Below are 17,672 nucleotides of genomic sequence, written 5' to 3'. Positions count from 1 at the left end.
TCTTGCTACTGACAGCATTGATCCTTCCTCATGACACTTTAAAGCTCAAGTACGGCTAGAAATTGAAGCATACGTTTCAGATGTTTTCTTCTGCCCTCAACTGGGACCTAAACCTCAGTGGCATTTTCACACTGCAGAGTTAATGCAAAGTCTACTAACCCTGAGCCTTAACCCTTGAACTAGGTTTGGAGGTCTTTCAAGCCTACTCTAATTTACCTAGAGTATATTTTAGCATCAGGGTACTAACTCAGACTGAAACATGCCAGTTTTATTGTAAGGCTGCACACTAAATCACCAGAGCAGTGATAGTCTTTCAGTGTACAACTCTCAATACTCAGGAAGGATGAGCAATTGATAAAAACTGTAGGACGTTTTTCTAGTTACATCTGAATACAAACACCCTCTTTCCCCCAAGTCCATGAGCTGAACACTCAGACAGTTAGACTGGGTATAAGAACAGTGAGAGCACGTTGTAAGCACCCTACATTTCACATACAGCTAATACAGATGCTTCATTTCAGGTGCCAATCACCTAGATTAACTATGCAGAATCCACATGTCTTGCAAGCATATTTTGGTATTCTTCCTTCAGCTGTCTTTGAAAGCAGGAGCACTTGAGCTCATATTGCACTAAGTGAAGTGTGCTGGTAGAAAGGAAGAGAGGAAGAAAGGAAGAACAAATTTCCTGTGCAGAACAATCTAAAATCCAATCTCAATCTATAGTTTATCATGGTCACTTCAGCAGAATTTATCTTTTTCACTGTATGATAATTAACCTTTCTTCTCTCTTTCTTAAGTGGAATACAGTACAGAGAGGAAGTTATGACAAAGTAAGAATAAAAAGAGTGCCTCTAGGGCCAAGAATTTAAATGACAGCAGTAGAAGGTGTAAACACAGCCAATGATGACTTGTTATTTATTGGGAAAAATGTGATCCCATCCGTTACTGATTTACCTGAAACAGATCAGATTTTTTCTGGATGAAATCCTGTCACAGCATACTTGAAATCAGTCTCAACTCAAAGATTTTGTGCTAGCAGTTTTTGTATGCTATCCATACAAAATGCTATATAGTGTAAGGCTATGCAGAGGAATATTCAGTGAGGATAAAAAGATCAACATTTTTGTACCTTTATTATCAGACACAAAGCCAGAGAATGCACACCTGCTTCACAACTCTATAGCAAAGGGTTATTAAAACAAGCATTTACATAGGAATACGGAAGAAGAAAAGTAAATAGAATATGCTCACTCTGTGCAAGAAGTCCATTTACTATTCAAAATCTTTTGGAATAAAAGCACTGATGCCAACCTGGGTAATATTTAGAACTTTAAGTAACACGTCAAGTTCATTAAAGTACACAGAAAGACAACAGTGAGCAAAATCAACTTTTGATCTCCAGTGAAAGGATGGTGGACAGAAGATAAAGCTATTTATCATACCCACTAATGAAGTTCCCAAAACCTGGCTCTCTGGATATGTAATAATTAAAAACAAACAAGCTCAAGAGCATGGTCATTGGTACATTTAAGTTAGTAGCAAGGTTTAAACTCTTGAACAGTGAAGAACTCTACTACCAACATTACTCCCATGTCTCTGTGGGCTGGTTTCCACCACACAACACACATGCACTGCTTCCTCTGCTGCACTGGTTCCTTCACCTCTCATAGTGACATTGTTTCTCACAACCACTTTAATGCCATGCCAAAGTACATCTGTAGGATTACAGGGTTGCAAAAAGATATATATGAAAAGAACAATAAAAGCTGAAGGACAGGTGAATTAAAGTTGATGGAGAGAGAACACAACTGTAACATCACAAGAAGAAATTAAACAAAGAGTGATAGGTTGAAATAAACAGAAAAAAGAAGGTAAGCCAGACAGAGGAGAAATAATTCTCTTTGGAAGAAATGGCAATAGAATAAAGAAGAGGGAGGAGAAAAACAATGAGAGAAGGTAAAAGATAATCAGGAAATTTATTCTGCTACAAACTGCCTAGCCACAGAGAGAAACAGCCCAATTCTTTGAAAGCCAAATCAAATATTAGGAAATGGGAGAAGAAAAAGAAACTTGAACTTGATCTGAACTTGAAATGGCCATAGAACAATTAGATATCTAGTCCATCATATTACCAAAGAAAGATTAAAAAGAGCTTAAAAGAAATTTTAACAGGGCCAGGTCCAGTTACTTTTTGTGATGTCTAGGTTTTCCAGAAAATAATTTTAGGAAATCTGAAATACCTTTCTTTTTCATACTGTTATGACAATGCTACAGTTATGGTGGACAAGGTACATAGGTGATGCAAGATTTGCAGAGAAATAATGTCTTTCTTTGGAAAACAGCAAGAGCATTAATGTGTCCAAAATGGTATGTTTTACTTAAGTATGAGTCAATATATCAGATATTTAATGTCACTACAAAGCTTATATTTCATTTTATAATTCAGTATTTTTTTGGAGCTAGAAAATACTTATTGGAGGCAATCTGCTATATCAAGTAGCTTTTGCAAGTTGTATCAGTGAGAAAAATTGTGAAGTAAATGACCACTGTTTTAATGATTATTTAATTGAAAAAAGTATAGATGTTGTATATCTCATGTAACTGTAACATACCAGAGTTGTATTTATTTTCTCACAAGGTAACAAAATCCTACAGTTCTGTTGCTATTCTCTGAACTGCCTCATGCTTGTCAATGTCACTTTGATATAATGTCCAAAAAGTAAGACAGTATTTTGGAAGTAACTAGAGCACAGCCATATGGAGAAAGACTGTTACTTCTACGCTAAGTGAAATGAGGTGTGCAGAAGTTGTTTTCACCTATTTAGTTGCCCTATCAAACTGCAAGTCATGTCTAATAACCAGTTTTTCATTATTACCACAGAAACTTTTCCAACATTACGTTCAAAATTTCTTCAATTCAATGTCTTAAGTTACTTTTGCCACATATTTTTCATCACATCTAACATTCTGTTTCTGTGATTATTTTTACCTTTGTATCTTGATCCTTTTCTAACCTTCAAGAAAGTTTCTACTGGGGGGGTGGGGATGTGTGCATTTCATTAGCATATCGCTTAAACTGTTCTCAGCCTCATTAATGAAGATATTTTAATAAGACATCAGTATCTGTGATATCTCATTAATCATCTAAGTCCATGCTTCATCATATAGAACTACGTTTGCTTACAGATGTAAAGGTGATTTAATAGCCAATTGTTAATCAGAGTTTTTAGAAAGTTTTTTTTTTTCTATAAAAGTATCTGTTTATCCTAAAAAAGGAAAAGCTTCCCCTCTGAGTGATAACTGAGGCAACAATCCCAAGCAATTCAATGAGCATCAGATAGGGCTTGTTGTTTTAAATATTCCATTTCAGCAAAAGTTACTAACACTGAATAAGGTTTTAACCACAACATTAAGCAGATATACATTAGCTGTTTGCATATATTTGTGTTCACCAGCGTTTTAAAACAAGAAACAAGCAAACAAATCACTGGTTTTACAGCAAATTTTTTTTTAATTTTATGATGCAAAACATACTTCAAACAAGATCGCAAGTCTTTTATTGCATCTCAGCTATGGAATTAAAGACAGAGCTGATACTTCTTTTTTCTAAGCAAAGTATTCAACATGCAAGTAAGCCCCTTCATTGCTGTGTTTTTCTTGTTTCTTCTCCCATTCTGTACAAAACCCTGAAACAACTCCTGGTATTTGAACAGCTATTTCTAAACTGTCTATACATTAGTTCTCTTTGTGTTACAGATGGTATAAACTTTAATACAGCTAACAGTTAAATCAAGAAGAAGCAGCGGTTTTTTTAGACTATTAGATTTTCTTCACTATTATCAAGTAACGTTCAAGTGTGCCATTAGCACAAGGCCATTGCACTGCTCTTCCAAACAGAAATTACTTTTCTCTTTCAGTAGTCTTCTTTGAAGCCTTACATCATATCAAGAGCACAAAACAGCTTTATGTAACCTCCTCCAAAAAGCAGTTCTGAGCATGAGGGAAGGAAAAAGAAAAGAACGGATGTAGGTTACAATAAGAATATTTCCATAAAATGTGGTCATATCTGACATCTGAGCTATTAAGTTAAACCTGAAATCTATTTTGAGGCAGGAGATAGCAAAAGGCTCTTTCTCTTTTCAGCAATAACCCAGAAACCTTTTTCATCTTACAGATGAACAATTCAAAGCCCCTGCTTTAGAAAATTCAAACTATGGCTTATATCATAAGCATGACAACAGCACAGTAGTCTTATGATTTAGTACAATGCTGTTTCTGGAATAAATGGAAATCAGAGAGAAAGGATTTTTGTTATTTTCCAGAATCATATACTCAAGCCATTAACTGAGAAATAGGAAGGATGGGAAAGTATCTCAAAATGACTTTCTTTTCTTCTGGCTCAAAAATGCAACCTACACATTCACGGCACTGTCATTGCGCACACACATCTTAAAAGCCACACAATTAATACCTGAGAAACATTAACGTCCTCAGGAAAAACAAGAATTTCCTGTGTTTTTCAGCTCTTCTGAAATTGCTTGCCTCCATATTCTAAAAAGCATCCAAATCTGGTTTGCTTAGACATGTTAGCTGCTTTTCTTCATACACAAATTAAGCCACTTTCTAATGCCAGTGGCTACCAAATGCCAGCTATGGCGAGCAATCAACACAGAAGTAGAAGACAGAGAAACCTCGGAAGGCTGGACCTCCTAAAAAGGTAGGAGCATTGATTACTGAAAGATGTAAATCGCATCTGCCAGATACGTTTAATGCTGCAACTACATTTAAATCTTTCACTACTTGCTTTCAAAAATCTCTCATAGTAACACTCCAACTATACAAACTGTACAACATTTCAATTTACATGTTCTCTCATGTAATCAAGTCATACCACAGTGCAGACATCCTGATGAAACATCTTCAAAAACAAAATTTTCAGGATCTAGTGAACAGAGTGTTGTAGTGATGCCTCTAGTTAGAAGTTACCCAACAATGAGGCATTTTAGAGTTCTTCCTTTCAGTAGAGATCAGAAATTCTTCTGTTCAATTTTGCTTATTTGTGAAGAACACATGGAGAACCCAGTTTCCCTGAACACAGGAGAAAACCAAAAGGAGACAGGTTCACCTGTAGGAAAACTCTGCCTGACAGAAGCCCTTAACTTCCTGTGTCCCTTTTCGGGCTGTTTAGTTCGGCACTTGTCACCAGGGGCAAACTGGTCCAGAAGTTCTGCTGCCACCACCACGTGCCCCCTCCCTCCTTCGCCTTGCCATAGTTTGCCGTCCCCAGTGGCAGCCGGCAGTGGCACTGGGGCCAGAAGGAGCACACAGCTTTGCCGGCTTTGCTACCAGAAGCCCATAGCCTCCATTCCCTTCCCCTCACCTGGGACTCACCTGCTGCTCTTGGCTACTTCACATCTCACACAGGTGCCCAGGTCGATCTTCAGGCAACGGCACCACTTTGGGCATGGGTATTATTAATCTTTTGTCAATGAAAACCCCTTGGACCATATGGATAAGCCTCCAGAGGCAGTGCCAAACAAGATCCTACCATGAGTACTGGCTTCTGTCTGCTTCTGTATCACAAATACAGATTCACTCCCTTGCTTACTTATAGCCTCTTGCAATGTGTAGTATTATCAATTTTGAACTTTCCAGAGGATCTGCGGAGGAAAGAGGTGGTCTAGAATCACAAATTTAAGGTCGTTGACATTAGATTTCTTATTTTCATTTAAAAATTGAAGGAAGACTCCGTGGATTATTGAAACATTAGTTGAAAAAAATTCTCATGGTAAGTCTATAAATCATGGCAGCCAGTAGCACTTTTTATGGCTAGCCATATATGATTTTGATATTAGACACGTTTCTTAATGCAATTATGCATATATCTACCTTTATCAAAGCAAAAGGAATCAGGGGATTTTTGTTTTTTCAGAAGACTTCATTCCAAGTTGAGTGTTGGGAGGAAAAAAAAAAAAAGAGAGAATGCTCTGTGTGACTTAATTGTGTGGCTTAATACAATGGTCCATCTAACTTGCCAAACACATAGGCATTGTCAGATGGGTATTTTGTTTTCTCAGCATTTTTTTTTAACATCCGTATGATATACTGGTAAGTAACATTTTTAAGCATGAAGAATATAAAACTTCTATAATTATTTGATTTGCATTGCATCAGTTAGAGCTCATTTCCTGAAACAGCTATTTTTTAAATCCAAAGCACTTTGAAATGGGGAAAAAAAAATCTCAGTAGAAACCCTTGGAAACCATGTGAACATTGATTTTATTTCTTATTTGTTTGGATCCAGCATACACTAAAATAAATCACTAATGCTATAATACATGATCTTATTTCTTTATAGATCATACCTTATTCCTGAGCAACAGCTGCAGGTTGCAAAAGAAAGAAATAAATTGAGAGCTGAGTTTTCAGCCCAGCTCATGGCAGATTTCTCACTGGAAGAGCAGGATGCTGGTAGAGGCACATACAGACTTGCCCTAGGACACTAAGGAGGCCAGAGCAGCCAAATGAACAGTTCTGCTATACTGTGTTTATTATAAGTAAAAAAACATTTCTTTGCACAGCAGAAATTGAGGAGTATATCTCGAAACAACTGCTCTAGGACTAGACTGAATACTTACTCATCCAGCAAGCAACTAGAAGAAAGGAACTACGTTCTGTGGTGCTAAATTCAGACACTTTAAGCATATTGGATCCTGAAGCTCACACTAAGCTCCTCAGATTTAAGTTGTTTTGCCCAACTAACCTATTATCGCAATTGCTTTCACCATTTTTTAAATAAAATGGGTCACTAGTTTTAAAGGGCAACATCATTTGGAAGAAAGATACTAAGAAAGTTAAACATCTTTTACAGACAGAATGAAATTCCTGCTCTGTGCAATGTGGAACCTCACGGCACACACACAAAAAAAGGTTCAGTAGAAATTACCTGTGCGCAGACATAACCTTTGATTTAATGAGCTATTAGAAAAATGGCCTGAGTATAGCTAAAGGTAAAAATAGCACCCCGCTCAACTATATTCTATTTAATTTTAATTTGCTAAAACCATTGTCCCCCCGTACAGTTCTATGAGGACTTTTTTAAAAATATTTTTCTGATGGTGTTATGAAAAGATAAACTGTACACATAATTAGAAGAGCTGTTCTACTGCTAACTGGAGAAAAATTACACAAAAGTCAGAAGATGATTCTCAAGAAAGCTGGTCTCTACATACACCTACTCTAAATACACACAGGAAAAAGCAAATATTTTCAGAACAAGGAATGGCTTTGTCTGCAAATAGAACTCTATGTATTTTTGCACATACAAACTGAAATAAGTTTGAACACATGGCAACCAGTCACCTGGAGCAGCTTTTAATACTCAATATACGTATCAAATAATTGTTTGGTCTTGTAAAATACATGTTTTAGAAGCTATTATTTATTTATTTCAACAAAAAAATCTGGGAAAAATGAGCTTTATGTGCATGCCTTACTTCAAGAATTCAATATATTTCCCAGGCGTTCAAGACTGATGTTACAACCTGTTTTGTTGGTAGTGCAATATTTGAAAGCTCCCCAGGCTCTGTAGCTGCAGGCACTGTGAGCGCTATGGTGGCCATAAGCGGAACAGAGCAGGAACAAATCCCACTGGGTAAGCATACAACTGAGGCGCACATGTGTTGAGATTTGCTATCATATGGCTTCATCTGAACAACGAAAAGGGCAGCTAGATGGTAAATGATGTATCTTAGACATTAAATAATAGAGGAGCTTAACTATGCTTCCTCTGCTATCAGCAGAGGCAGAACATCTCCCACTTTTCCATCCCTCTTGTATAGGACAATTTAAAGGCTCTGCCTGCTCTGCTGCTTAATTAAGGCTTCCTTAGATACACTGGATACAAGATAGAGAAATGCAAGATAAAGACTTCACACTTGAAAGTGGAAGGAAAAGGAAATTTTTGCTTTTCCCCTCAGTAACAAAACTAGCTTTTCACTTGACAATCAGAAACCATAGACATTTAAAATGTCTTTCAGGGTGCAGTAATTTGCCTGCATATTCTGGCATATCATCTGCAGATAGGCATATATATTTGAGGTAAAACTTCCAGGAATAGCTACTTTCTTTAATAGCTATTGGTCTCCTGATCAAGTATAAGCAATAGTAATGTTAGCAAAGTTAGTGTAGGCACTCCACCAAAACATCTATTTCTGGTTTAGCAAGTGAAGCACCAGCTTTGAAGAATGAATTTTTTTAGATGAATTTTTCTCTTTTCTATGGGATAACACATTACCAAAGAATGAAATACAGCCAAACTGCTTCAGCAGACAGTCCTGTTCCAGCCATTGTCACTAATGAGCTTCTTTCCTATATCTGTTTTAACCACTGTTTCACTACTACCACCGAGCTCCGACCTATTCTTTAAGGCTATTCCTTTTCTACTTCAGAAAGGTTCTCAAAAAACCCCTTTTAATCAATGAATAATCCTGAAAGCCAGTGATTCAAGCCATTCATGTCATGATCCTGCATCACCATCACTTTCACAAAGCCATCATAAAAGCTCTTTATCTTCTTTTTACACTTATTGAAAATAATCTACAAAAGCAAACAAAAAAAATCCAAACCCCAACCTTTCTTACATGTAAATGAGACAAAACAGAACTAATACAGACATCCACCTGAAATAACTGTATTGTCAACTAATGTTCGTTACTGTTAGATTTACAATAAAAATTAATTAAAAACCCTTCCCTGGACTGTAACGATTGTGAAACACTGGCAGCTAAGGTGGAAAATAACAGCACAAAGCTAGAAATCTGCAATGAACTCATTATGACCACTGCAAATAGGAAGTGGTTAGCAGAAAGAAAACCTTCACTGTCCAAAGTGAAATAAGGAAAGAACACCTTTTTTTATGAACTTATTTGGCCCTTTTTTTCCCTTTTGCTCTCATACATATATATAGAGTGTGCTTGGAAGCACCAAAAGAATGGAGCTTCAAAAATCATCAAACAATTGTGCTACTTTTAATAATTTATTAAAGGTCCTAAAACAAAGTTCAAAAGGGATTATATCTAAGCATTTATATTCAATTCCACAGTGCCTGATGACTAATTTGTAAAGAGTGCATAAGTCTTCACAACTGAAGCCAAAATCATTTGAGGATACTTTGATATAATGCCACAAAGGATATGAACAGGAAGGCAGCAGGAGTTACAAATGGCCAAGCTCTATTAAGAGTGCTAATAAAAGAATAATGGAACTTCCTTGTACTATGAATAAAAAGTGTTTGGCACAGGAGAATTTAGACACAGAGAAGAATATCAAAGCTTCTGGTTTCTCAGTTGCTTCTCCTTATTAGATCTTAATTGATTTACTACGACGTTTACCTTAAACTGCTTCAATTTAAAAAAGCAATATTCCAGTTAGACATCTTGTCACATTAATTTCCTTTATTCTTAATGTTTACCAATTTTCACAGGCCCTTAATATCTGCTTTACCAGACTTTATAGATAATGCAAGTCTGTCTATAAAAAAATACTTCAAAGTGATGGATTTAACTTGAAATGATATATAATTATTAAAATTACAGAATATACCTACTGTTTGTTAATGATTTTCTAAGCTGTAGTAGCTTCAAGTAGCTCAAGTAGCTGGTAACTATGGAACTCTCATAGCAACCAACCTACCTGATTCCAACTATTTTATAAACTTATTTGGCCTTTTTTTCCCCCCTTTGCTCTCAGACGTGTATGTAGAGTGTTTTTGGAAGGACCAAAAGAGAGGATTTTCAATCCATTAATATTCACAAACATTGTATTTCTCTCTCATACACATATGTATATTTACACATGCACACTTTGCACATAAGGTATTGTGTACACTTCGAGCCCTTCTTCCCACAAACATAAAAGCTAATTCTTTTTTCCAATATATAGTTATTTGGTACATGGATCAGAAAAGAAGCAATAGGGTTCAGATTTTTTCTGTTGAAATGTCTAAACAAAAATATGTTTCAAATCTTTCTTTTTTAAAATGTATACTTGCAAAATCATACACACTTTTTTTTCTTTTTTTTTTTTCAAAACAGAAGCAGCAGAGAAGATGATCTCACACTGCTGACAAATTGTTAAAGGATCTGGTGCACTTACTTAAAAAAATAAAAAAACATGCCCACTGATGCATCCAAGATTGGAGGAAGTCCCTGAAAACATTTACAAATCTGTTTAATTCTCCTTCAATTTGCTGCTTAATGCACTCTTTTGCATAATGTCTATGAAAAAAAAACATGACAAATACTTATACCACAGAAATGCTGTGATCACTGCCTTTGACCCCATTTTATTGTCTCTCTGTCTCTTGGTACACCCAAATATTCTTGTAACAGCTTTAATTTTTTATCTTGCATTGCAAGGTCTTTGGGGAAGTGGTTTTCTTTTTCTCTTAAACCTATAAGGGTTTTGACCAGGGTTCCCAGACTTTACAAATAAGAGTCAAGTAATAATGATGATTTGTGTTTCTTCTTCTTCCCCCAAACAACTGGCAAGCTGTTAATAAAGTGGTCTCTTCCAATGATGCTTCCAGAATCAATAGATAATTCATTAGTATCATGTATTTCAGGGCCTAATTGACACAACAGGCTAAGCAACATACTCAAGGGTAACATATTTTCTAAATAGAGAAGAAAAAAAGGGGGAATCAGATACCCCATATGGCTACTTCACAGGAGTTGGTGTCAATCCATAAATTATATTTCTAGGAGGTTAATGCAAGTCATTGATTTCACAAATCAGAAAATGCAGCTCTTCAAGCTTGGCTTGAAGAAATAAAAATACGTTTTATATAATAGTCTAATTAAAGTAACATGAATAAACCCTAGCACCCTCAAATATTTTCATCATTTCCTTTCATTTTTGCATTAAACATAAAATATAGTTATCACAAATGTTTGGAATTACTTAACAAAAATGCAGGTAGCATATTTTTTCTTACCTTATGATCATATGGATTGTATGAATGAAACAGCTGTGACAGATCCTTTGTCCTTTGTTTTTTCTGAAAAGTAATATTAATAAATAAAATTTATTAGAAAAGTTAAAAGAAAAGGAAAGAGACTAAAGGTTTAAACAGCTATGTGCAGGTACAAACACATTCTCTCCTCACTTTGTTAATGGAACGGTAGGTACAAAGAGTAGTGTATGCAGATTAAGGATATTAAATATCACAGGAAATAATTAACATATATATTAACAATGTTAAGAACACATCCTTAATAAAAATAAATAGCAAACTATAACATCAATGGAATGTGAAAACAGCTCAGATTTATTTTAATTTCTGCACAGTAAATCATAAATAATGTCTTGGAATATAGATAACAACACTTGAAAATTAGGCTTCGATCTTGCAAAGACTTGTTCACTATTCTAGTATCTACTTGCAGTCTTGCTTTATAGCAGATTAGGTTTAAAGGAAGTCAGTTTAAAGAAGCCTTATTATTTTTCTATTGCTTTTGATGCTAATACTCTCATTGCCTTGATTGTGGAAAATGAATAGGTGGTATGCCATTTAATGCCAAGACAAAGGGGAAGAAAAACCTCCTTCTGTTAAGAACAAAGTTCAGAGACAAAAACTCCTTAATCCTGCTTTTACTGAAATCATTGAAAAACTTCAGTGATTTCAATAGGTGCTAAACAGAATCTCTCAGCTGCATCCTATGGCAGGGGCACAGGGTGGACAGGAGAAAAAACACCCTTCATCTTTAATACAGGGATGAGTCACAAACAAGTTTAAAGCTTCATTATGTCAAAATTGATGTTGACTTATCTGAAAGCTCAGAAAGGCAGAGCATTCCAGCCTAGAAACTGCATAAGGAGGAGACAGCTACAAGAATTCTTTACTGGTACTTTGTACTGTAGTCTTATTTTAGCCATCATTTCTGTGAAAGAAGTTTTCCAACTAATTGATAGGATCTGTCCACGTTTCCAGCATGCTGGGAACTAAATGGTTAAAGCTGGCAGCTGCATGACTGCAGTATTTATTTTAACTTCTAGAAAGGATAGGACAATTTAGTAATTTTTGATTATGCAAAAAGAACTACGTATTTCCCTTCTTTGCACAGTTTTTATTTTCAATGAAATGTTCAGATGCAGCAACTTAGTCATACAAGCTATAACTCTAGCTACTTTTATGAATTTACGACAGCTAGTTTTTTCTGGGTCAGTAGAGGTATCAGGTAATATTACTACTTCCCTGAGGTCAGTAACTGTGTTTTAGTTATGACCACTAAAGAGTCAAGGAAATAATTTTTTACTTGCTGACCCTCTTCAAATAAGAATGGTGAATTTTGTTTTCAGTATGAGAGAGAGATTTGTTTAATAGATAGACAATTCTATTCAATTACAGTAAGCAATACCTAAAATGAGTTCTTTCTCTGAGTTTACTAATGGTCTTTTCTAACACTAACAGAACTGATATTTAAAATGACATTTCCATTATTACAGACTTCCTCAGCAATACAACACACCTTTGCCAAGAAAAGATCTCCTTTAGTAGAGGAACCTTGGCCTTCTAACCCATTAATACCTATTTTATTTCCAATGGAAAAAACATTCAAGTGAAAGCATCAGGTAGCTTAACTCAAATTCTGTCACACTATAGTGGCTTCTTTGCTGGTAGTTAATGCACATTGAAAGTACTTAAAATACTATAAAAGGTATTTGGAGAAATGCCATGATAAATTGAAAAAGATATCAAAACGATTATTAAAAAGATTACTTGAAAAAAATCAATTTCATGTATAAGTATGCAAGAAGTAGACAAAAATATTTTAGTTTGGACTCTGGATACCTCCACCAAACTTTCCAGGAAAAAATACAGTACCCAGAAAAAGTATAATTTTTGTTTGTTCTTAGTGAAGATTATTTCCCTCTCTTATACATTTTGATTGCTCACAAAATACTTTTGGTTATTTTATTGCAATAGCTTTGATGAAAATCAATTATATGACAGAGAATTCCCTGTCCTTCACCCTTAAAGTCTGGTCAAACTGCCATTTGTACACTCAGGCAAAATGAAGAATGAAGATGTCCTCTCTTACGTACTACATTCATGTAGTTTTCCACTTTCATTATAGGAAATTACAGTTTCTTTCCTCATTCATAAAAGGTAGAAGTTTTGCTTTTGCAAATGCTTTTGACTTGGGAAATGCTGGGAATATGTGAAAGAGAGGAACATGCAATGCAACTGCTGGAGATGCATACAAAGAAATGCTCCTGGAAAAATTCCCAGGATGCCTGTATGCTCAGCTGATCTAAATCTAAACAGCATGTGACTACTTTGTGGGAAGTCTGAATACACCAAGACAAAAATGTTTTAAACACAGTCATGGTTGCCATGTCTTTCTAGAACACTGAATCCAGCTTAACTTAAATCTCTAAAAAACAGAAATAAAAAATATTTCAAACAGAACACGGAATTTATGCTGGCAAACAGTAACCCCTTCAATTCCTAGAACAGGCATTAGACCTTTAGTATTAATAAGAATTCTTTTAAGTGAAAAACAGGCACGGTTCCCTGCTCACCTCAAAAGTGAAACACAACAGTTGCAGGGAAGTAGGTTTCTCCACCTCTAGACACAACAGGGAAAATAAGGAGCCAACAAGCTCTCTCTCCTTCATTGCCTCCAGTGGACTATTCCAACCCTTAAACCTTCTCTCCTCCTTTTAGCCTGAGCTCTGAATTGCTGACCGTTTACATGCATCTCCCCAGTCCTGTTTTCCTTGAGGTAGCTTCAGACTCCTATTTCTCCTTCCTCAACTATTAGTCCAATATCCCTTTCATTCCCTCTCTTGACCAATATCAAAATACTGCTCTTACACCTGTCTTCCTGCTCTTTCCCTTTAGTATTCTGATTCCCCATTCCTTTACTCTGTACCAATAATGCTGTCAAAATCTCATGGCAAGAAGCCACTCAATAAGATCTTCTGAACTTAGGCAAATGTACTGTGCTGTTGTAATGGTCCAGGTACACAAGCAGCGCAGTATTGCTCTTGAACATTCTCACAGAACTGCATAGGACATCTTTGAATTTTTTATCTTTCAGAAAAAAATTTAGAGACTTTCCAAAGTTACCATACAAATTAGCACAGGATATTTCCAAAAAGCAGAAGACCACTTAAAGTCCAATACCAGCAACAGACTCACAGCAGTTCATTTCAGTAGTTCTCTCAGCCTTGCCATATATTGATACAGTGCATGTTCAGTGACCACAGAACATTTCCTTAAACCTTTGTTTGATCAATATTTCCTTACTCTTGGCAGAGGGTTACTGGCAATACCCAGTCTGGCTGCATTTTTGGTGCAAAAGCATTTGACATGTGGCAACCCACAGACTTTTCCTCCCCACACACTTTTCCTCCAAAAACTTTTCCAGTATCAGCTTCCCAAGAGTCAGGTACCACTTGAGATAAGTGTGTTGCAGGAGCACAGATTTTCTTAGGTTATGCGATTCTGATGACTCAGTCATGGACTGATTTAAATTCTAAGTACTTAAAGAAACAAGTGTAGGGAGATGAGGCAAACTCAATTTGCCTTTTCAACATTAGACACACAGAGATATTCAGACACTATGCTAATGAAGGCCATTTAAGAGCAAATGCATGTGTCTATGCAAGCAATTCTTCACTTTTCTGTTTCAATAAGTTTTTAAAATGTCACATTATATACAGCAGTTGCATTGGAAATATATTTTATTGCTGTCCTTAACTGGAAAAATATGTAAAACCCTGGTGAAGAATGGATGAAAGTGCTGCTGCAGGACTGAGTTAAATACTGTAAAATCATGTATGTTATGCAGAAGTATGCCAAGATGGAAGGGCTTCCCTACGTAAAGAAAAGCTATTGTAAATGAATTTATTATTTCAAGCTTGTTACTATGCTGAAGTACAATGAAGTTATTACACTGATGTAATCAAACACTTCTCAAAAGACAGGTAGTGCTAAACATGCAGTTATAAAACTAACAAGAACCACAAGTCAATGTGAAATAATAATCTTTCATATGACAACATATATAGGCAATGTCACTAATTTCAGGGTTTTTTCCTATAAGCGTATGTGTGATTAATACATACTTTGTTCTAAATATAGTATTGCTACGTGTTATCTGGAGACTCAGATTTTTGGAGGTCTTATTTTCAACTATTGAGATTTTAAAGGGTTACTGGTCATCTGAAATGCATATTATATGCTTAAAATATAATAACAACAAAGGAAAGATCCTTCTAATCCCATTCACAGTTATAAATCAATAAAACAAAGAGTTAGTGACCTTCTTGGGGTTTTTACTTTTTTTCATGTACACTGATTTTTAACAATAGTCAAAAATTTTATATTTTGTTATCTTATTTTTGATCAGGAAATATCACTTAAAGAACAAATAGGCAGAATATTAAAGATGTATAGGATGAGTCTCCAAAACTATTTTAAATATTCTGGACACAGCAGGTAACTGCATATAATTTTGTGTTGACTACTTTAGAAAAATAAAGCTGTACTTAAATTATCATTAATGACTGTTGCATGTAATGGTGTGAAAACAGGGCAAAGGTAGGATGTCCTAATACCACATTTTTATAACCAAAAAGTACTTTATAAAAATAAGCCTGGAAATGAAATAAGTCCACTGAATACTAAACATCATAGACTCTCACAACTATATTGTGCTTTTCTCATGATTCCTCCCTTCTTACACAGGGGTAACTACCTGTTTTTCAGATGATATTATTGCAGCCTAATTTGTTGGGATTCCTTTTAAGCATGATATACCAGGTCCACAATATTTGCTGTGAAAATTACAATATTCTTGCCATGTTTTTATCATAGATTACTTAGAAGTATATAACAGAAATGCAATATTCTCAGTTTTTCTCAAGGAATAAATGAGCAAAGATTAATCCCTGATATTAAGTTATCACTAGGTTTGCTTTAGATTTAACCTTCAGTTTTAATACTGATTTTTTCCACCTTCACAGTTCTTAGTAATTCCAATCAAATAGCACTACAGATCTGCAGATTCCACCAATGCTATTGAAGATGTCAGCCTCGATATATCCTCAGCAAAGTTCTCCTGCTTTTGTCTTTCTGCTTCCATCACTTACAATCCCTCTAGTACGTTTCCATACAAATATTCTTCTTTTCCCTCATGGTCACAGTGAATACTAACATGTGTCAAGGCAACCAGATAAATGTCTTTATTTCAGTTCTCTTCCCTCACCTTCTATCTTCTCCCAGTTTCTCTCTTTTACATAGTACTGATCAGAATTAAAATAAACTGTTATTTTGCCTCAGGAACTTGATTTAATTTAGAGGTTATAAAACACCTAACACACAAGCATACTAACAAGCAAAACCAGCATTTGTTTTTCTTTCAAACAAGTTTGGGAAAACAGACTATCTGCTTGTGCAGTATATAATGGATTAGATAATTCATAGTTATAACCAAATTAAACTTTGTGGGCCAGGGTAGAAGTTAACCACAATATGAATTAAATACCCACGAGAAGCTATGTATAAATATTTCTTCTAATTTATTATTTCTAGAATCCTAATTTATAGCCTGAGACCCAACGGAAATAGCGATGGAAAAATAAATAACAAAAAGCAGGATCCAGTTCACCAAATATTAGTGGAAAGAACACAGCTATGCTGGGATATTATAGCAGAAGAGTATTACATGTATACAGGTAGCCATCTTGATCATGCAAATACAATGTTGACTAACGTTTCCTAGACACCAAGGCAAAAAGGGCTTGTAACAGATGATGTCGGGAGAAGAATGAAGTAGCTTTGCAAGTATTTTCATGGCTTTCTTCCCCAGTATTAATGAAAGCGGGGAGGTCCTCGTGCAATAGACACCTCTCTTGCAAGAGCAAACAAGAATGTAGGAACTCTCTGTTCTGAAAAAATAGGTTCAACGCATTTTGTGTTACAGCATTCTCCAACTTAGGTAACTGTGGCTTTTTCTGAGCCACAATAAAGCTGTATCTTTTTTTTTCAAGTTAATTCTGTGATCTCACACTTACAAAGCCCTTAGGCAGTTCCAAACCAAATTTTTATAGTACAGAATGAAGTTTGAAGCCACTTGGGATGCTCTGTCAAAAGACACTGACCGGCCTAACTTAAATCACCAAAGATTTATTTGGCAAAATAACATAGAAAGATGTAGAAAATACTCTAACCAAGATACATTTTAAACCCTTGCTTGGAGATTCACGTCATAATGCCTTAAATCTATACACCTATAACCACACTACAGATATGAGCCAAGCCACTGAAATAGCCAAGTTATCAAAGCTTATAGATTGCCTTTTGTTCTGCAAAACAATTTTTAAAATATGATCAGAAATCAGTGAACCATTCTCTTTGACCCTGAGTTACTCAGTGCATCACCCCCTTAGAAATGAACCTGAAAAAAAATGTTGTGCCCCAGTCAGATTTCTTGATAAAATTGTAGCTGCTGTTTATCATGTTCTTGTGGCTGTTATGCTCTTGTGTCTGTGCCTTGAGAGGTCTGAAAGGGCAGAAGTGACAATGACGGCTTGGCAAGTTTCCTACTCTTGACAGCTAATTTACTTCTACTGGTATTATTCCTGTCTTTCTGATCACA

At 35.6% G+C, this 17,672-nt stretch overlaps 1 protein-coding gene across 5 annotated transcripts in view; it reads right to left on the bottom strand.

The window, feature by feature from the left end:
• The window catches only part of CDKAL1 (CDK5 regulatory subunit associated protein 1 like 1), a 447,236-nt gene that overhangs the window by 85,277 nt on the left and 344,287 nt on the right, over window positions 1-17,672 (bottom strand). For 3 of the 5 annotated variants that reach the window (XM_067290903.1, XM_067290904.1, XM_067290905.1), the window contains one exon: window positions 10,997-11,059. In XM_067290903.1, coding sequence (XP_067147004.1) covers window positions 10,997-11,059 — 63 coding nt within the window. Of the gene's footprint in view, window positions 1-3,918; window positions 3,991-5,562; window positions 5,661-10,996; window positions 11,060-17,672 lie in introns of those variants that run through there. The other 2 variants (XM_067290906.1, XM_067290907.1) reach the window with 2 other exon arrangements.

This window comes from Apteryx mantelli, chromosome 2, assembly GCF_036417845.1.
Source record: "Apteryx mantelli isolate bAptMan1 chromosome 2, bAptMan1.hap1, whole genome shotgun sequence".
In the NCBI taxonomy this organism is placed as follows: domain Eukaryota; kingdom Metazoa; phylum Chordata; class Aves; order Apterygiformes; family Apterygidae; genus Apteryx; species Apteryx mantelli.
This window is presented reverse-complemented; position numbering and strand designations above follow the sequence as displayed.